The 18,378-nt window shown below is 34.3% G+C and overlaps 2 protein-coding genes across 6 annotated transcripts in view; both read right to left on the bottom strand.

The window, feature by feature from the left end:
* The window catches only part of LOC125680774 (serine-rich adhesin for platelets-like), an 80,514-nt gene that overhangs the window by 57,124 nt on the left and 5,012 nt on the right, over nt 1-18,378 (bottom strand). The gene's annotated exons all lie outside the window — the stretch shown is intronic.
* Nucleotides 9,716-11,651, bottom strand: LOC125672000 (uncharacterized). Of its 3 annotated transcripts, XR_007368804.2 has the most exons (3): nt 11,018-11,651; nt 10,659-10,783; nt 9,716-10,085 (listed from the first exon to the last, which is right to left on the bottom strand). XR_007368804.2 is itself a non-coding variant. In XM_056153961.1 (2 exons), the coding sequence occupies exons 1-2, from the start codon at nt 11,454-11,456 to the stop codon at nt 9,850-9,852; spliced, it is 675 nt and encodes a 224-aa protein (XP_056009936.1). In that variant the 5' UTR covers nt 11,457-11,646; the 3' UTR covers nt 9,716-9,849. The 3 variants fall into 3 exon arrangements, 2 of the variants coding, with proteins under 2 accessions (XP_056009936.1, XP_056009937.1); XM_056153961.1 differs by lacking the exon at nt 10,659-10,783 and having other exon boundaries at nt 11,018-11,646; XM_056153962.1 differs by lacking the exon at nt 9,716-10,085 and having other exon boundaries at nt 10,111-10,783.

The following is an 18,378-nucleotide window of genomic DNA, read 5'->3' as shown; positions in this document are numbered from 1 at the left end:
AATATTGTCTTAGTTCTTCATCCTGTGGCATCATTGATTTCTGAGAGGAGTCCATGTTTTAAAGCATATCTAACTCTGATAGAGAGCATCAGTCCCGCCTAAGTTATATGGTACATGATGGCACCTTCTTAATGTACAACACCTGTCAGGGCACCTTATCAAACGAGATCACCCTATTTGACCTACGAGGAATTACGGAAACGTAAACACTGCACCGCCATAATGTTACATCCTTAAGTGATTATAGAGGTAAAAGAGTCCATTAATGTGAGTAGTCCAGATCACAAAAATAATCCTCTATATAGTAATCCCAGTCACTGGCTTCTGTCTTTAACGTACTCTAGGACGACTTAAAAAACGTGGATTCTTCGACTGGAGTAGATCCTTTGTATCAATTATGTGCAGGATCACAAAACCACATTTTTTCAGCTTACATGGTCCGTAATATGACATCTGAATGTCTTTCTGTGTATTTTACACTGTTATTTTAGCATTACATTCAAGCTTTGAAAACAAGCCTTTGTATACTACTTCTAAAAACGTGCTGTGGGCTATAGCCCGGCTCCTAATCTATATCAAGAGTCACTGAACTGTCCAGCTAATGTCCATTAATTAATTCAAATGTTTTTCAAATGTGTCTGACCATAAAGTCTCCACATATACGTGATCTATTCACACCTCCGCCCTTGTATGTACATAAACCTCCACGTCAAGGCCACTGTGTCGAGTCTGTTGTGCTCCCTTACAGTAATAAGACAGGGTTTATCTAATTAAGAAGATAAGTGTCCCTTCTGGACGGCCCATAATGAAACAGTATGTGTGTGATCTAGTGTACTGTCCAGTATGTGAAACATTTCATTTCCTGACGAATTCACCTGTGACACTAATAAACAAATCCCCAGACTGTAAACCGGCATTTGCATGTGTTATCATTTAACATGGTCCAAACGTGGCCTGCTAATTTGCAAGTTCTTCCTGACTCTAACCTTTATCCCGTATAATATTTCCTCAACTCTAGTCCCCACACAAACAGACCAAATTTCCTCTGGTACTGTCTATGAGTGGGTAATTATCACCATAAAAGGTCTTCCCTTATACATACAAAAGCCGATTTCTGTACAAAAGACTAACTGTCATTTGAATTCTAATCTCGCACACAAATTGTGGTAGGCAATTTGGAATAAAAAAATTGAAAATTCCGTAGCCCAAAGACTTAATTATGTTTGAATGTTTCCGTAATTTAAATTACTCTAATTTTGGATGACATATCTTGAGTACAAATCTCGGATAATCTTAGACCAATATTACAGCCACATTTTTCTTATAGATAATCTATTAATTATTTAAACCACAATGCCTACAACAAAATGCTTTAATATGTAAAAGAATGTAAATATATTCATTTGCCCTTATGAACAACTGCCAATTCACAGATTCCTGTACCCTCTCATAACCTACAAATAATTTTGACCACAAGAATCACTTCTACTTGTTGAATGGTTGCAATAAAAAATTACAGCTTGAGAAGACATCAGTTCCACTTGCTTAATTTGTCAGCTGACAAAATTTTCATATCTTTCCTAAAATTGTGGCTCGTAAGTTTGAGTTCATTTGACTCCGCCACTCGGAAACAAAATCATATCTATACAAATGTAAACAAGATTATAAATTGGTAAGAGTTTGACAAGAACAATCTGGACTAGAATCACATTGTACATACAGGTATTCCTACTAAAGCAGAGCTACTGAATCTAACGATGAAAAGCTACAAATTAATCTTGTTTTTCACAAAGACTTTGAAAGTCATATCACCACATTATATATACTGCAAGTCACTCTCTATCATTTAGAACTTTATTTTTGTATAAATTCCAGGATTTAAATGGGTACCTTCCCCCCCCCCCCCCCCCCCCCCCCCATGACAACAAATGAATACTCCCCTTCCACAGTTGTGTACTTAGTTAGAGACGGTTGAACCATTAATCATGAGTGGGAAATTTAATTGAGTATGACATATATAATTGGAACCATAATGTTACGTAACATTTTTATTTATTTTGCTGCTTCTGTAAGATAATGTGCAGGCAATGTATATAAAAATAAAACTCTGTGTTCCTCCAGAAATATGATTTATGATTTTGTACATTCTTCAAAATAAAAACTTCATTTGCAAAAAAAAAAAAAAAAAAAAACCCGAAAAACAAAAAAACTGATATTTTGAATTACGATAACTACTCTGTAAAATTAGCATTTTATTTGCAGAAATGGGATAAATCACCTTCAAGACAGTCTATGAAGGTCATAAAAATGCAAAGTAATTTAAAGTTACTTGTGTATAGATCAAGTGACAGTCTGATGCGATGAAATCATGTCCATAAGGCCTTATCGGTCACCAGAGTATTCAAAGTATCACTAATCCCAAGGACTATGAAATCTAGAAATAATTGTGAGTGATGAAATTTAAGGCTTTACATAACATTATAAGTAACATTAACACGATTTGGACCTCTCTAAAAGTCAAAACCCTGGGGTTGCAAAATTCATAATTTTGGTACATCCTTTCCTGCTTTTCCTACATAATATGGACATAGTTTTAAACTGTACCAGCAAACTTAAAGAAGTCTTTCAAATGATAAAGACAATAAAGTGCACCGCCACGGCACATGATACGCCCGTCACATATTGTTAACAGTATAGATTGTACCCATTAAAACATTTTTTTTATATCACCTTAATTAAATGTCGCAGTGACCTTAAAGTAGGATGCGACACACCTTCTACCTAAGATGCATTAGTTGACCAATTTTGGTGATTCTAGGTCTAATAGTTTTCAAGTTATGAGCCGGATAAGTTTTTGCCATATATGGCCATATCTTCTTAATGAAAAGTCACAGTGACCTGGTTTTAATGTGCGACACACCTTCTACCCAAGATGTATCTACAGACAAAGTTTGATGATTCTAGGCCTTGTAGTATTTAAGTTACGGGTCGGACACGAAAAAGCTAATAGATGGACGGACAGACGGATATCTTCTTAATGAAAAGTCACAGTGACCTGGTTTTAATGTGCGACACACCTTCTACCCAAGATGTATCTACAGACAAAGTTTGATGATTCTAGGCCTTGTAGTATTTAAGTTACGGGTCGGACACGAAAAAGCTAACAGACGGACGGACAGACGGATATCTTCTTAATGAAAAGTCACAGTGACCTGGTTTTAATGTGCGACACACCTTCTACCCAAGATGTATCTACAGACAAAGTTTGATGATTCTAGGCCTTGTAGTATTTAAGTTACGGGTCGGACACGAAAAAGCTAACAGACGGACGGACAGACGGACGGACATGAACGCCATACCATAATACGTCCCGTCTTAAGACGGGCGTATAATAATCATTATAATAATTTTGCCTCCACCTCAGAACCAAACCCTTACCCCCTAGGATCATGAAATATAATTTTGAATAGTGATGTACCGATTGTCGCCGACTTTCGATTGTCGGTCGCTATAACTGAAACGATGTGAATAATCGATTGTCATTTCAAAAATTGAAAATCGCCAACGTGGGTATTTTTTAAAAAATAATTCGAATATTCCTGCTGCAACTTATCTAAAATCAAAAATGGCTGACGAAGCTGAATCATCCGATAAAATTGAATGATTGAATATTGTTTAACGTTTCTCTTGAGAATCTTTTACTCATATGGAGATGTCACCATTGCCGGTAAAGGCCTGCAAAATTTAGGCCTATGCTTGGCGCTTATAGTCTTTGAACAGGGAGGGATCTTTATCGTGCCACACCTGTTGTGACACGGGGCCTCGGCTTTTTGCCTCTTACAACAAAGATGGGGTAATGAGGCTCTATTCTAACCCGAATCCCTTAAGAACAACAAAAGTCGAGATATCTATCTCTATCCCGGGAAAATCAAATCGAAAGTATTGGATTATTAACTTCAAATTTCTAATTATGATTTTGGACATCTCCATATGAGTGGAAAAATTCTCAGGAGAGACGTTAAACAAGATACAATCAATCTAATGATTTAATTCTAATTAACTTAATATCTAGGGTAAAACATAAAGCAATCGAATATATTTATGCCATAAATTTGAAATCATTAAGATTTGATTATTTTTCGATTAATCAATCGAAAAGGTACATCCGATCATCGATTAATTTTTTTTTCCTGATTGCCCATCACTAATTTTGAAAAAGGATTACCTACTCCTTTTAAATATCTATCTAGTAGTATCAACAGCATTAAAGAAGATATTAGTATTATAAATGTTTTACACATATAGATACACTATATATATTAACAAGTTTGGCTCTGCCCTGGAGTCAGAACCTCTACCCTGGGGATCATGAAATTTACAATATGGTAGAGGCCTTCCTGCTCTACATTTAGTTTTTCTTAGTCTAAGAGATATGAGGTTGTAGAAAAGATTTTTAAAAATTGGACAATTTCTGACAGTTTTTGGCCTGCCCCTGAAGGCCCCGGGGGTATAGGAGTCCTGAAATTTATAATTTATGTCCCATTTGTCCCAAAGATGCTTCATACCAATTTGAAAAGAATTGGGATGGTAGTTATCAAGAAGTTAAAAATGTTCATTTGTTAATGCACTACAGCTGACACAGACCAATTTGTAATAGGTACCTAAAAACCCAATGACAAGATACTGAACTAGAAAAGCTAAATCTTATCATTTCTTTCAACTTACAAAACAACAAAATTTTGCCTTTATTAATATCATAGACCCTATATAAATATATAACCCATTATATTAACCATCATGATGGGTGTAAATGACCTTCATGACCCAAGTGCTAAATGTATATCTTGTACAGTTCAGAGCTTTGAGACATTACTTTAAGTTGTGGTCAGATGAACAAAGAGATCAACCGCAAACCATCAGAACAGCAAACCACCAGAGCCTTTCAGCCCAATCACTTGGCCATGCAGTGATCATGATAATATATATCAGATTTTAAGATATCCTCTCCACAAAATATAAAAGTGATTCACTATCACAACAGCAGTTGCCATTTTTATTTTTTTTTAAATTACACACATGACTTTGTGTAAATCAGGGCTGTGACTGAATTCCTCAGAAATCTGACAAAAACTTGTCAAAAATGAAGGAAAACACCCCACCCTCCCTGGAAAAATAACATTTTCTGTCACTTTAGATCAAACCCAAAGTGTTTCATTTTTTCAAAACTTGAGCCACCCAGAGGATTTCCTCTGAAAAGAGGAAAAATCACACCCCTGGTAACAGTAATATTGCAAACCTTTTCATATAATTAAGAAAATTAATTTCAAATATGTGGTAATCTTTGTCAAATGCATACATTAGTTGTACTGGTCAAAGTAGGTAAATTAAATTTATAACATGCCTGATGGAGAATATTCCATTCCTCTACTTCATAACACCCCCTGCATTCAGTGCACTTGACTTTGCTATGCTGTACTTATAACAATATAAACCAAGCAATAAATTGTTAGAAAATGTCTTTTTTCTATGCCCCCTACAAAGGACAATGCATGATCTTGCAACTCAATGTGGCTAGTTTCAAAAGAACAAAATACATTACATAACACAATTTATATAGAAACATGCTCTCACCTTCAAATAAACATCAATGTTTCACTTTGATTCTTCCATATTAAATGCAAGAACACAAATTTATTTCTGGTTCCAAAAACATGCTTTTAGCAACATGTGCAAATGAGAAATGAGTCATAATCAAACTCTGATAGAAATATATGAGAATTGAGAATTTCAAGCGGCCTCACATCCAGGGCAAAATGAATCATAATACTGGTACCACTTTCATTGAGTGAAGTTTTTTTTTTTTTTTTGCCTGCCATGAGGACTTAGGTAAATACTGTATGTACAGCTATCACGAGTGGCAATTACATGACAAAATTGCTCACACTAAAGACACAGGAAATCTCCACCAGAACCCTTGCCACTGAAACCTTCATATTTATGATATTCTTATTGCTTGCTGTTAGATAATGGTCTTGCATACAATTTTTTGTTAGAAAATAAACCATACATTGTGACTCACAAAACTGATATCAGAGCACCATATGAAACCAACTAATTGGGATTTAATCACACCTTGGAATTTGACACCATGAGGAAAAAAAGTTTATCTTTCCTAATAAACATTAGGACGCATAACCAAATTACCAGATAATTCTCAATGAATGCACTTTAAAAAGTACAAATAAATACTGTCCTGATTCTTAATGATACATAATTTGTCAAAGTATTCAGGTGAAAATGTTTGCACCTCCACAGTGAGGTTTAATAAAAACAAGTCGTAGATTAACTTACTTGACTCCAGCAGTGCTTTATCCCCAAATTCCTTTTTATATTGTGCAAAGAAGTAAGATTCTTTTAAACTCTCCATTGTACTATAGGTATATTCTGCAAAAACGTCTTATCCTTTCTTATAAGTCTGCTGCTCAATACTCTCAAAACCAAAATCCCTCATCGGGTTTAAACCTGTGTTATATTTCCTTTTTCCGCACCATCACTCCTGTAATTAGCTTCCAGATTCAACAAAAACATTCGATGATTTCGAGTTAATATTCCGTAAACAGAAACACAATAAATGCTGTCATTTGAACCTTCATCGTAAAAATTGGCAGAATATTAAAATATACAGAGCTCCGATTAACGTTGAAAGTCTCTCGATTTCTCTCTCCACGGTGAATGAACAGATTTACTCAATCACTTTTCCATGTGGTTCTTTTATACATAATGAGAGGTTTATTTAGAAAACCATTCAACACCTAAAACAATATTTACCCTGACCTCTACTATCCAGGCCAAACAAATTTGAAAAACTTCGCCAAAAATTAGTCTCCCTCATGTCCTTTACACTGTCCAAGATGTCCTCCATCTTTCTGCCACCTTCCATCACACATTAACAGTAAATTTTTCACTTAAAAAGGTCCATCTCGACACCAGGCACAGACTAAGTGTGTATTCCCTCTTTAACACACACAAACAGGCCATAATATATTCCATACAATTTAACTTCTCGCCATATACTTTTAAATGGCCAAAATAATCTATGTTGCTTAAAATGAAATTTTCATCTAAATTAGGAGTGAAGAGAAGTGATCTGCATATCTTTTCTACCAGCAATATATTAAATCCAGCTGTATACTAAGAAACTCAAACAGTGTCTGAGTGCAAAGACATGTAGAACCATATATATGATGTCGGCCTGTGACACATTGACATCAAAAGTTTTGACAGGTAAAACATCCCATTAGAATCAATACTTCTTGACATGATTTCTGGAGACCCCAGTCCTGTGTACACAACCAGATTACATTTATATGGATCAATAATGTATATTAAATCAACAATTTTTTATTCATATGATTGAAAACTTCCTTGAAATGGATTCAATATCATATATCTATATTAAAAACATTTTAATAAAATATAGATTTATTCTAAATCACGTTCATCCTAGCGGATTGCTACTGTATATCCACACCAACCTCCTATACATAGTCATTGATTAATTGATTCATAAAAATGAGTTTCTCTGTTGAGAATGCAGTTTAATGACACTTCTTCACTCTATTTTACAAAAAGATCAATTCTTTTAAAATCTTGATTACATAGATGTTCCTTTACTATATAAAACTTGTATATGTCTTACTTTGTATTACTTTTCACCTTTGCACACTTAGTATAATATCACCACTGATCTCAATAAAAATATAAAATGCAGTTAATTCATTCCTAAACAAACAAGAGCTTTGTGACTTGCAAACATTTTTTATCATCTAAAAACATAAAACTGAATACCAGAAGAAACGAGTAACAGATTTAACCACAACTGTTTTTTATATGTCTTACAATTTTAAAATCAGCAAATGCAGTGCTTTTTAAAAACTGTTGTTTTATCAACAACAATGTAAACTATCATTTAATCATTTGACACTGACATTAATATTATTTTGGTGGTTTTTTTTGTTGTTGGCAAAATGGCCAAGGAGAAGAATACTCCTACAATTATATAGGGGCATAACCCTGCAGTACGAAAAAAATCAAATATATAATATAAAACAGAATAAAACAGAAACATTTGAATATAGATAAGTATACATATCATAAAATAAAAGAACCTGTAGGTGGCTGGATCAGTAAGGCTTGTGGATTAACTAGGTTTGTAAATTATGGAGATTGATGTTGGAGACGGCAGACAGATATCGCATGTGAAAACAATTACCCAGAAGTCAACCTTCATCAGAATCCTCATCAAAGTCTTTCCTCATTCATTGACAATTGTCAGGAAATATTTCCTCAATTTCTGCTGTGGGTAAGTTTTTAGCAGAAAACTTCATAACAATCAGGTGTCATTATATATACTGGGAATCTTATCTACTACCACCACTTTCACAAATATAATATAAAATTTACTTTGTTTTTACTTGGCTATATGTCACAATCTTGTGTAAATCCATCAAGATGCAAATTGGCCATTGTAAACAAATAAAATTTTTATTGCACACAAACAATTCAAAAATAATGTTCTATAAAAACACCAGATATGAGACATTTAAGCCACTGGAGAAGAGTTTGAACAATTCATTAGTAACTGCCACCACATTTGTCAATAAATCCATCCAAAAGTGACCAAAAGAGCAAACAAAAAGCTGAAGCAATTCAGCTGAATTAATTTGATTTGGGTAAATAGAGGCCATGTTGACATTTTACCTCAGTAAAATTATCAGATCAGATGCACATATAGTTTAATACAGAAACCAATTAAACAGAACAACCTATGCCAACAGCAGCTATCAACCAATTAATGTTCTTTCTTATGTCCATACACACAGCTATCAAACTCATTTATCTTCTCTTCTGATGAGAAGATTACCAAAGTCATCAATTGTTACATAATCTTATCTATAAATTAATCCATCAAACATGGCTTTCCAGTTTGTGTCTAATTATTCTCAAACGAAAAGGCCCTTAACACAACAAAGCTGCTGTAACAAGTTAGTTAAATAGAACAATACACACTAGCAAACACTTGGAAGATGACTGTATTTAAGCTACATGTACCATTATACTGGCTGGGTTTTTTTATTTGGAGGTGTAAAATCTCATAAAATTATGAGATGTGTATATCAACAATTCTAACATATCAAATGGTTGTGAATTTGGCAATTCAGTATAACATGGCTTAAATCTGGTGGTGACGATTTTTACAATTTGGATCATATCACCAAATACAGCAATATCAGATTCCCACTCAAATCTGTTGGTACAGTGCAGTATTTCATCAAAATGTATACAATGTTCATCTCAATAAGGCCACAATTAAAAGAATGTTTGTTTCCCCTCCCCCGGGTCTAGTTTTTGAAACTGACCAGGCAGGCAGGTGATATTTTTTTTTTTTTTAAATTCATATAATTTTATATGTATTGTCGGAAAAAAAGCAGATCTGTCAAACAGGGCACTGATTGTCTTCAATGCTTAACATCTGGAGAAGAGAACATTTATACTACTATGTTGAGGATTGGTTGAGCTTCAATGTTTTATGTATTAAAATCCTGGAATGGCTTGCTGGCGTTGAATCTGTATGCTAATATGAATGCTCTGGATGTGTAATTTCTGTTTTCTTTACTCCGACATTTCTTTAAAAAACATTATTTAAAGAAATAAATGAAAATAAACAAAAAACATTTATTCTTGACTAGAAACAAGTAGAAACAAAAATCATAAACAACATGTTAAAAAGAATGACTTAGAGAGGATGAATATCAGACTAGAATTAACTGATTGTCAGACTAGAATTAACTATTTCTTAATTGGATTTTTCTTTGGGACTTCCAATTTTTTTGAACGACACAAGTCACAAACTGGCAGCACAACTTTAAAGTTTTTGCACAAGTCCTTGTCCTTTTGGATCTCTGTTGCAACACAATATGCACATATGTCTTTGCGGCCAACATCCGAGCTGTAGTATGCAAATTCAATGTGACTGGTACATGCAAGCTGGAGTCTTGTGAAAACTTTTCCGTGTAGAACATCCCCTGAAAGTGACAAAAAAAAAACAACACTTGTCAGAGAAAAAAATTGATTTTAATGTTTTTGTGCTCTTTATTTTCTTTTTCAGATTACCCAAGGTTAAATTCAAAGATTCATCCCTACTTCCATTACTTCAATGATACAAATATTATAAAGATGTTATCATTCAATGACTGTAAATATAAAGGCTGCCAAAAACATAATTTCCACAGATTGTGCATTTAATACTGAATGTCCTTTTGGAGAGTGAAAAAGGGGAATATGCATGGTAGATGCAAACATGTTTTATCCTGCACATGTATATAAGGCCTACAAAAAGCATTTAAATTTTTGAACAATGCAAGGATACAGATTGAATGTGGACAAACACACAAATCCAATTTCTGTTCTTCTGACATTTTGTCATTTGATTAAAAAGATTTGAACAGTGAATATTCATCTTAGTTCATGTATCCATTGTTTATGATATTGATCATCATGATGATAAACAAATGAACATACTTGTGCTTTGGTTCTGTCAGAAATGCCAGTCTTATTTAGTGTCATTTAATCACAATATTGTCAATAAATATACAAACCTTCTGGTGCTAAAATTGCCCCGCAAGTGTAGTCATATTTATCTGTTGTGTGCTTCAAGGCTCTTAAATCTCGAGGGAATTGGAGATACCCCTGTCCACCCCCTCACAAATGTATAGCTGCGACCCTATAAAATGTGAAAAAATGACAAAGTCCAATGTTGAAAAAAATTTGGGCAGCACTTCCCCTAGGAATTTACCGTTTTTACACCCCCTACCATAAATTTCCCCAGACCAAAAGTTTGGGAACATTGAAGAAAGAAATGAAATGGTGTGGGACAGACTCATTTATAACTTTAAGACATGAGCCATACACCATCTCAAACCTACTTGATAGAAATATAATAATGCATATAAATTACCTGTAAATCTGGGAGAGGCTTCATCAATCTTTTGAGGGAGCTTTGTCAGTGTGCTGGACTTTCTCATCAAAACATCGAAAGCTGTAGGACATGTAGGAGGATTTTGACCTTTTGGTACATTGTTATTTGGTTCTAAGTCTCTTATCACGTCAAATTGTACATATTTCAATTTTTTATCAAAGTTGTGAACCACTTGTATCTGTTCTTCAAAATTTGGCTCAAAAGTTACACCGTTGGCAAGTTTGTCCGACACGGTGACAGTTACTTCGTCCAACTTGTCTATGTTATGGTCGCCGTCCGCTGTCAAATCATTCAAAACCTCATTCCATGTACAGTGTTTGGAGAAACTGTAGAGTCTGTTGACTATTATGAGCACAACTTTAGATGTGTGTTTGTATTTTATCTTTACAGTAGACGACAACGCTATTCTGTCACCCATTTTTTCAAGTATCGATAAATCCCGGTAACTTCCGAAAAAAGCAGAAGTAACGTCTAGAACCGACACGGAGCGGACACGATTTTTTTACGGAAATAAAAAAAAAAAAACATCGCAATTTTTTGGCAAAAAAACTTTTGACCCGGGCCCTTTTTTTTGACCCGGTCGGGGCGAGGGGAAACAAACATATTTTTATTTTTGGCCTAACATTGTGAAATCTGTAACTGCATTTGCATAGTTTGTGATGTTTCATTGAATTCGTTAATATTCGAAGGCATTAATTTGGGGTTTATTTTTCCTTTCTAACCAAAAATCCTGCAGGTACATAAATTTGCAGACAGTAACCTTATATTCATTTCATTTTGTGGTCTTGCACAACCATAAAAAAAATATTGGTGTTCAAGAAATAATACATACTGTAAATAGGGTTATTTTCACTGCAGTTGAATTTTCATCCAAAGACAACTCTATGAACTTTTAAACAATAGGTCCATATTGCTAACCTGAGTCACCTTGGCCCTGCCATTGCTCAACTGTTGTGATTTTTAATAGATTTTTTTCCATCTTTATTCCCATGAAAAATTTTGACCCCATACTGTGGCCCCAACCTAGCCCCAAAGGATCACAACATAACTGAACATGAATTCACACAACATGGGGATGCCCCAACACCAATATGACTAACATGGCCTTGCTGTTCTGGATAAGCTCAAGGTGATAAGGTCATATATCATGGTAAAAAAAATGAAAGATCTTGCCATAAGAAATTTATATACAAAATATGAAAGCCCTACCTTTAAATAATTTAAGAAGATATCTAATAGATTGTTTTCTTAAAAATACGTCAAACCCCAAAGTCAAGGTTACAAGGTTAGAACTTTGATGTGAAAAAAAGTTTAGTAAAAAAGAATACATATATGACTTCAAAGCCCTAGCTGTCACTCACTATCCAAAAATTATCAGTAAGGTTAAAGTTGAATAGGTTAACTTTCCTTTAATGTGGATCAAACTCCAAGGTCAAGGTTACACAGTTAAATAAACTTAAAATTGTACCAAAGAAAAGGTCTTGTTACAAGGAATTATATATATGAGAGTTGTGAGCAAGGTTAAAGTTTCAGACAGACAGGACAAACCAATATACATCTGTACTCCAACTATTTTAGTAGCAAGGCGTAAAAAACACTTGAATCCACACATCTTGGGAACATTTGCATTTGGATACAAGTTAGTGTGGCTCTGCTATTCTTGAAAAGAATTTCTTTAAAGAGGTTCGCACCTTAGATTTGGAGTAATGTCAATTTTTTGGGATGAGTATTTTTTATTTCTACATTGAAGGAGAATTAGGAAATTAAAAAGAAAATCTGGGGTCACAATGCTTGTTATTGAGCTACAGTGTTCTAAACATGACTTTTTGCACTTAAAATTGACTTTTAGATTTATTCAATTAACTTGATTTGTCTGTTGGTGTCAACACAACATAATTTAACCAACAAAAATCAATCATTATGTAAAATAGATCCATAATAATGTCTTCTAACAATTAATACAGATAAAAAAAGTTTCATACAAGTAATGAAAATAAATTACCTTTTTGTACTTGATATGCAAAAAATTCACAATATCAAATTTGAGAGTTCTTTTAAAAAAAAAAAAAAAAAGAAGATATATTGGGAGTAATGTCAATTTCTAAAATTTCACATAATTTTCAAGGTTTTGTCTTCAGATTTAAAATGGAACTAAAAAAAAAAGTGGGGGTTAGAGATCAAATGTTTAAATTATTGGTGAAATTACTGAATTTTTATACAAAATTTCTAGTAAATTAATTCAAACTTTTTTTAAGAATCAGGTGTTCTGTTTAGAAAATATATCAACCAAATTTAATAAATTACAACATTTGAACTAGTTCCAAGACTCAACTACTTGTATCATAAATTATAAAACTGAAATGCACGTACAGGAGTATAAAAATAGAAGATATATACACTGTAGGATGAAACAGAAACTGTAATATCATGTAGATTTAGACCTTTTTGATTAATCAATCCCTCTGCCACAAAATAGAGTCCCTGCCAAACCCTTTCAAAATTTGAATTGACACAAAATTTTTCAACTGGATAGAGTTCAGTAATAGATGTGTAATATGTTTGCACCAATAGGATCAATATTGAACCACTAAATACTTAGTTGTAGCATCCTGTGCAGTTGTGCTCAAAAGCTCAGGAGCTAATTTCCTTAAATCAATTTCCTGTACATATTCCCATATAAAACTTGGATCTTCTATTGTAGCCCTACCCTACCCCCAGGACCCCTGTATGAACAAACTTGAATCAGAACTAACTGAAGATACTTGCATATCACCATGATCACTATGACTAATCATGGACCTGCTGTTGTTGAGATGAAGATTTTTAAAGATATCTCTCTATGAATTTCTCGTGTCAAATTTTTATCCCCTATTCAAGGGGCCATAATTTGAACAAACTTCAATCTGCACTTACCTAGGGATGCTTTCATATTAACATGAATAAATATGGTCCTGTTGCTCTTGAAAAGAAAACTCTAAACTATTTTTCCTATATATCTGCATGCAACTATTTCATCCCCTATTGTGACCCCATCCTTACCACAGGGACCATGATTTGAACAAACTTGAATCTACTCTCTGTCAGGAAGCTTTCATGTAAGTTTCAACTTTTCTGGTCCAGTGGTTCTTGAGAAGATTGTACCCCACCCTATTTTTGTGATTACCTCCCCTTTGAAGGGGCATAGCCCTTCATCTGAACAAACTTGAATCTCCTTCACCTAAGGATGATTTGTACCAAATTTGATTGAAATTGGCTGTGAAAAGTTTACAACAACGACTGACAGAATTTGATCAGAAAAGCTCACTTGAGCCTCCAGTTCAGGTAAGCTAAAAATTACAGAAAAAGACAACCACAGCCTTTGATAATATGGGAATAAAGTGGGTTTTCATAGATGAATTTAATACAGATTGGAAATTATATTTCATTTGGAAAGCATAGCAATAACTTGGGACAAATCAAAAGCTGTGTAAAATGTACATCATATTGCAATCTATGCAATCATTAGATTCTTGTGCAGTTTACTCATCTCTAATGTTCAAACCCTATTCAGAGCCCTAGAACTCTTGTTGCTCTATGGTTGAGATGCTATATATAGTTAGGATTCAACATCTGGTACTGTATATGAAGATATACCATGAAGAAAAAACAATTCCAGAGTGGGATAAACAGAGCCTATTATGTACAATATCACAGGAGACAAAGTATGATAGCAACAGGGTGCACATTCTGCACACAACCCTCTGAATCCACCACTGATTATTAAAAATGTTGCCATGGTAATCCAAGACACCAGCATCAAAATCAGAAATCTTTGACAGCCTAAACATCACATAGAGCTGCTAATCTCAGTTGTCAAGATAAATTTCAACAGCATTCCTCAGCAGGAATGTCGACATTTTTACACAGAGAACTATTTTTAAATGTTCACGGATTCTCTCAACTGTGCAATCAAATTCATGAAAATTTAGCACACTTATTATCTAAATCATTCTACGTGTATGGCAAAATACCCCAAAAATGATCAGTCATATTTTTTAATCATATAATATATCAAAATGCATACAGGTATTATAATTTTATGAGATCCATCATTTATCAATTTGAAAATGTGAGTAAATTTCTATTGTGAATTATTGGTAGAGATGACATGGCCTCCTAGAGTTCATTCAAAACAAACAAACAATCTATACCATTATTTAGATATGCATCAACATGTAAAAGTCAGAGGTGGCCCGAAGGACAACCACCTGTTACCTTAAACCCAGAGCCACTCAAAAATCCATAAACCAACAAATGGTGGTGATAATTACCATTATATTTAATACACAGCATGTATAAAAAAGCTCTGCTCATCAAAATGTCCATCTTCTAATCAGATCTGTGTAGTTTATAACTACAGGTGTGATTTTTATCCATTTCTAATGGGGTGATTTTTGCCCTTGATGGTGTGAGAAAGTTCACCAAGTGTGAAAGACCAGGAGTCTACATTTTATGACCATTTGAGGTCTAATAATCAAAAGAGTCAATTGACGGTCCTGGAGATCTCAATCTGATTAAAATCATCTCCTTAGGTTCGATCACATAGAGCTCTAGTCACAACCTTACTGTGAACGTAAACTGCAAGTGAACGTCTTTTCAAGATGATGGTACATTGTGTATGTTTGCCATTTCTGTTACAAGTACATACTGAAAATATATTAACCTCTAATAGCTTATATATACTTAGTACTTTAGTTAAAAGCTATCATATGCAGTGACTCTAAAAGCACATTTTTATGGAACAACTAACGTACACTTATTACCTGTCTCGTGTTAGTTACAAAAAAATAACATGAGATAGTCTCAATACAAATTTAAAGGATCAAGTAACATTTTTGTAGCAATATTCGTACAAAGGAAAACAATCATCCTGACAATTACGTTTTTCACAACATTGGAAAGACTTCTTACCTTACATAAAGCTACCTTCCTGAGAGAAATAGCAATCCCGCCACACTTGAAATTCAACAGGAAATAAATTGAATTTTAATTTCCTCCAAACTATTAACCTGATAGACATGTCAAATTGACATTTACATTACCAAATTTCTATTAATTAGTGACATTCAGTGCTTTAAAAAAGGGTTTCAGACCACTGATAGCCACTGTTGACAATAAACCCTACCCTTTTATCCTCTCAGCTTAATTTCCTCACCAGTAGTGAAAAGAAAATCTCCCTCTGTACACTTATAATTGATAAACAGAAGCCCGTGGCGTTATCAGACATCAACTGTCTACCATTCCTGAATTATAACATCTCCATGCCTAAAGCAGATTATACACCTATCACCTTCATTCTCAACTCAGCAAAGTCTGGAGAGAGAAAATATAAAACAAAAATGGTGCTATTTTTCATCACACAAATGTTTTATCATCACCTTCATGTTGGTTGGTTTGTCTGTGGGGTAGGTCACCCAGGTCAAAAGTCAGGAAATCCTCGGAGACAAGTTCTTTCATTGCCAAGCGTGATTTAAGTCAACTTCAATAGAGACCGAACTGTCGTCCACTCAGGACGGCATCAGGGCCCGGTCAAATAAAATTTCAGGTAGATCTTATCATTTTTGCATTATTTTAAAACAATCAAATATTATTCAGTCTTAATCAAATCAGTCCTTAAAAACATCATAGGTGTGTGTGTAAAACTTCAGTAGTGCATAATACATAGGCTCACCATTCGAATATTAGTGATGACAGAGTCATCTCCCTTTAAACTGCAGTGAAATAGCCTTTTAATAGTTCTTTGCCATTCAGTGAAGTTTCGACTATCAGTGTGAAAATGCAACTCCAGACAGACAATGTCACATATTGATGGACCTACGCTGGATAAAATCGCCACCAAACCTGAGTGACGAGTATTTTAGCAACACAAAATATTTAACAGCGATGATCTCCCATTAGATCTATAATAGCTGGTCGTTTCAGATTAACAACTAATGAGCATGACCAATCCATACTTAACATTTGCTTTAAGTAACAGCTAATGAGTAGATTTATAAGTAACAGCTAATGAGTAGATTTATATGTAACAGCTAATGAGTAGATTTATAAGTAACAGCTAATGAGTAGATTTATATGTAACAGCTAATGAGTAGATTTATATGTAACAGCTAATGAGTAGATTTATAAGTAACAGCTAATGAGTAGATTTATATGTAACAGCTAATGAGTAGATTTATATGTAACAGCTAATGAGTAGATTTATATGTAACAGCTAATGAGTAGATTTATAAGTAACAGCTAATGAGTAGATTTACGATTTGTTTTTCCTATATATACAATACGAAATCAGAGAAATATATTCAAACAAATACAAAATTTAAAGAATCACAGAAATTTTGAACAGATATAAAATATCTTAATAGATTATTGACTCTATACATAGAATGGCCCTCTTGGTACAAAATAGTGAGATTTGTAGTGTATGTGGGGAAAACCTTTACCCGCCACCGACGTAAATACTTGTAAATACCTCCATGAAGACGATCGTAACTTCCCAATTTAAAAGAGTTCCTATAAATACAGAAGCGCACAAAAGTGATCGCCAATTTATTACCAAAAAAAAAAAAAAACCACTTACCAGCCGGGTAAGAGTTGAGACTGATGTGACAAAGAGGATAGAAGATTATTTTTAATAATTAAAAAAAACCATAGATATATTGTAGGCTAATGTAGGAAAGGAGAAATGCAACGGACCAGTCAGGTGCTTTAGATGAGTTATTTGACCACCGGCGATTGAACCCGTCTGAACGTCACATATTTCCTTTAGTGTATACATCTTGAAGACAACCCACGATCTTTATCAGCAAGCATTTTCACCTGTGAGTTCCAGAGGCTGATCTACGGCACCAAATATAACAGGAAGGGAGAATATGCAAAGGACTGGACCGGGGTTTGAACCCGGGCCTCTAGTCAGATGTTTTAAACCAACTGATCTATCTGAGTGACCGCTGGTGGTTTTGTATCCGTCTGACCGCCAAACAATGAAGAGAGAGGGGGGGGGGGGGTGTTGAACTAGGTTTCTAAAGCCTTCGCCGGATCTTTAGAAATACAATCAGGTTTTATTGATATCAAACTAAGGGCGGGGTGGATCCAATGCACCCGGCGCCGTTACGAAAATCACGAAAATCACCCCGACCTAACGACCATCAAGACAGGGTGTAAAATGTGACGGTGTGAATTCTCACTTTTATTATCAGTTATTAGACTGAAAAATAACAGATTGATTGAAAACTTGGAACAAATACAAGAATCTCTATATTACACTGAATATTGTACGTTACAATACAAATCCCTCCCGACTA

Source organism: Ostrea edulis, chromosome 2 (assembly GCF_947568905.1).
Source record: "Ostrea edulis chromosome 2, xbOstEdul1.1, whole genome shotgun sequence".
In the NCBI taxonomy this organism is placed as follows: Eukaryota; Metazoa; Mollusca; class Bivalvia; order Ostreida; family Ostreidae; genus Ostrea; species Ostrea edulis.
Note: the sequence above shows the minus strand (reverse complement) of the source record. Positions and strands in the feature narration are given on the sequence as shown.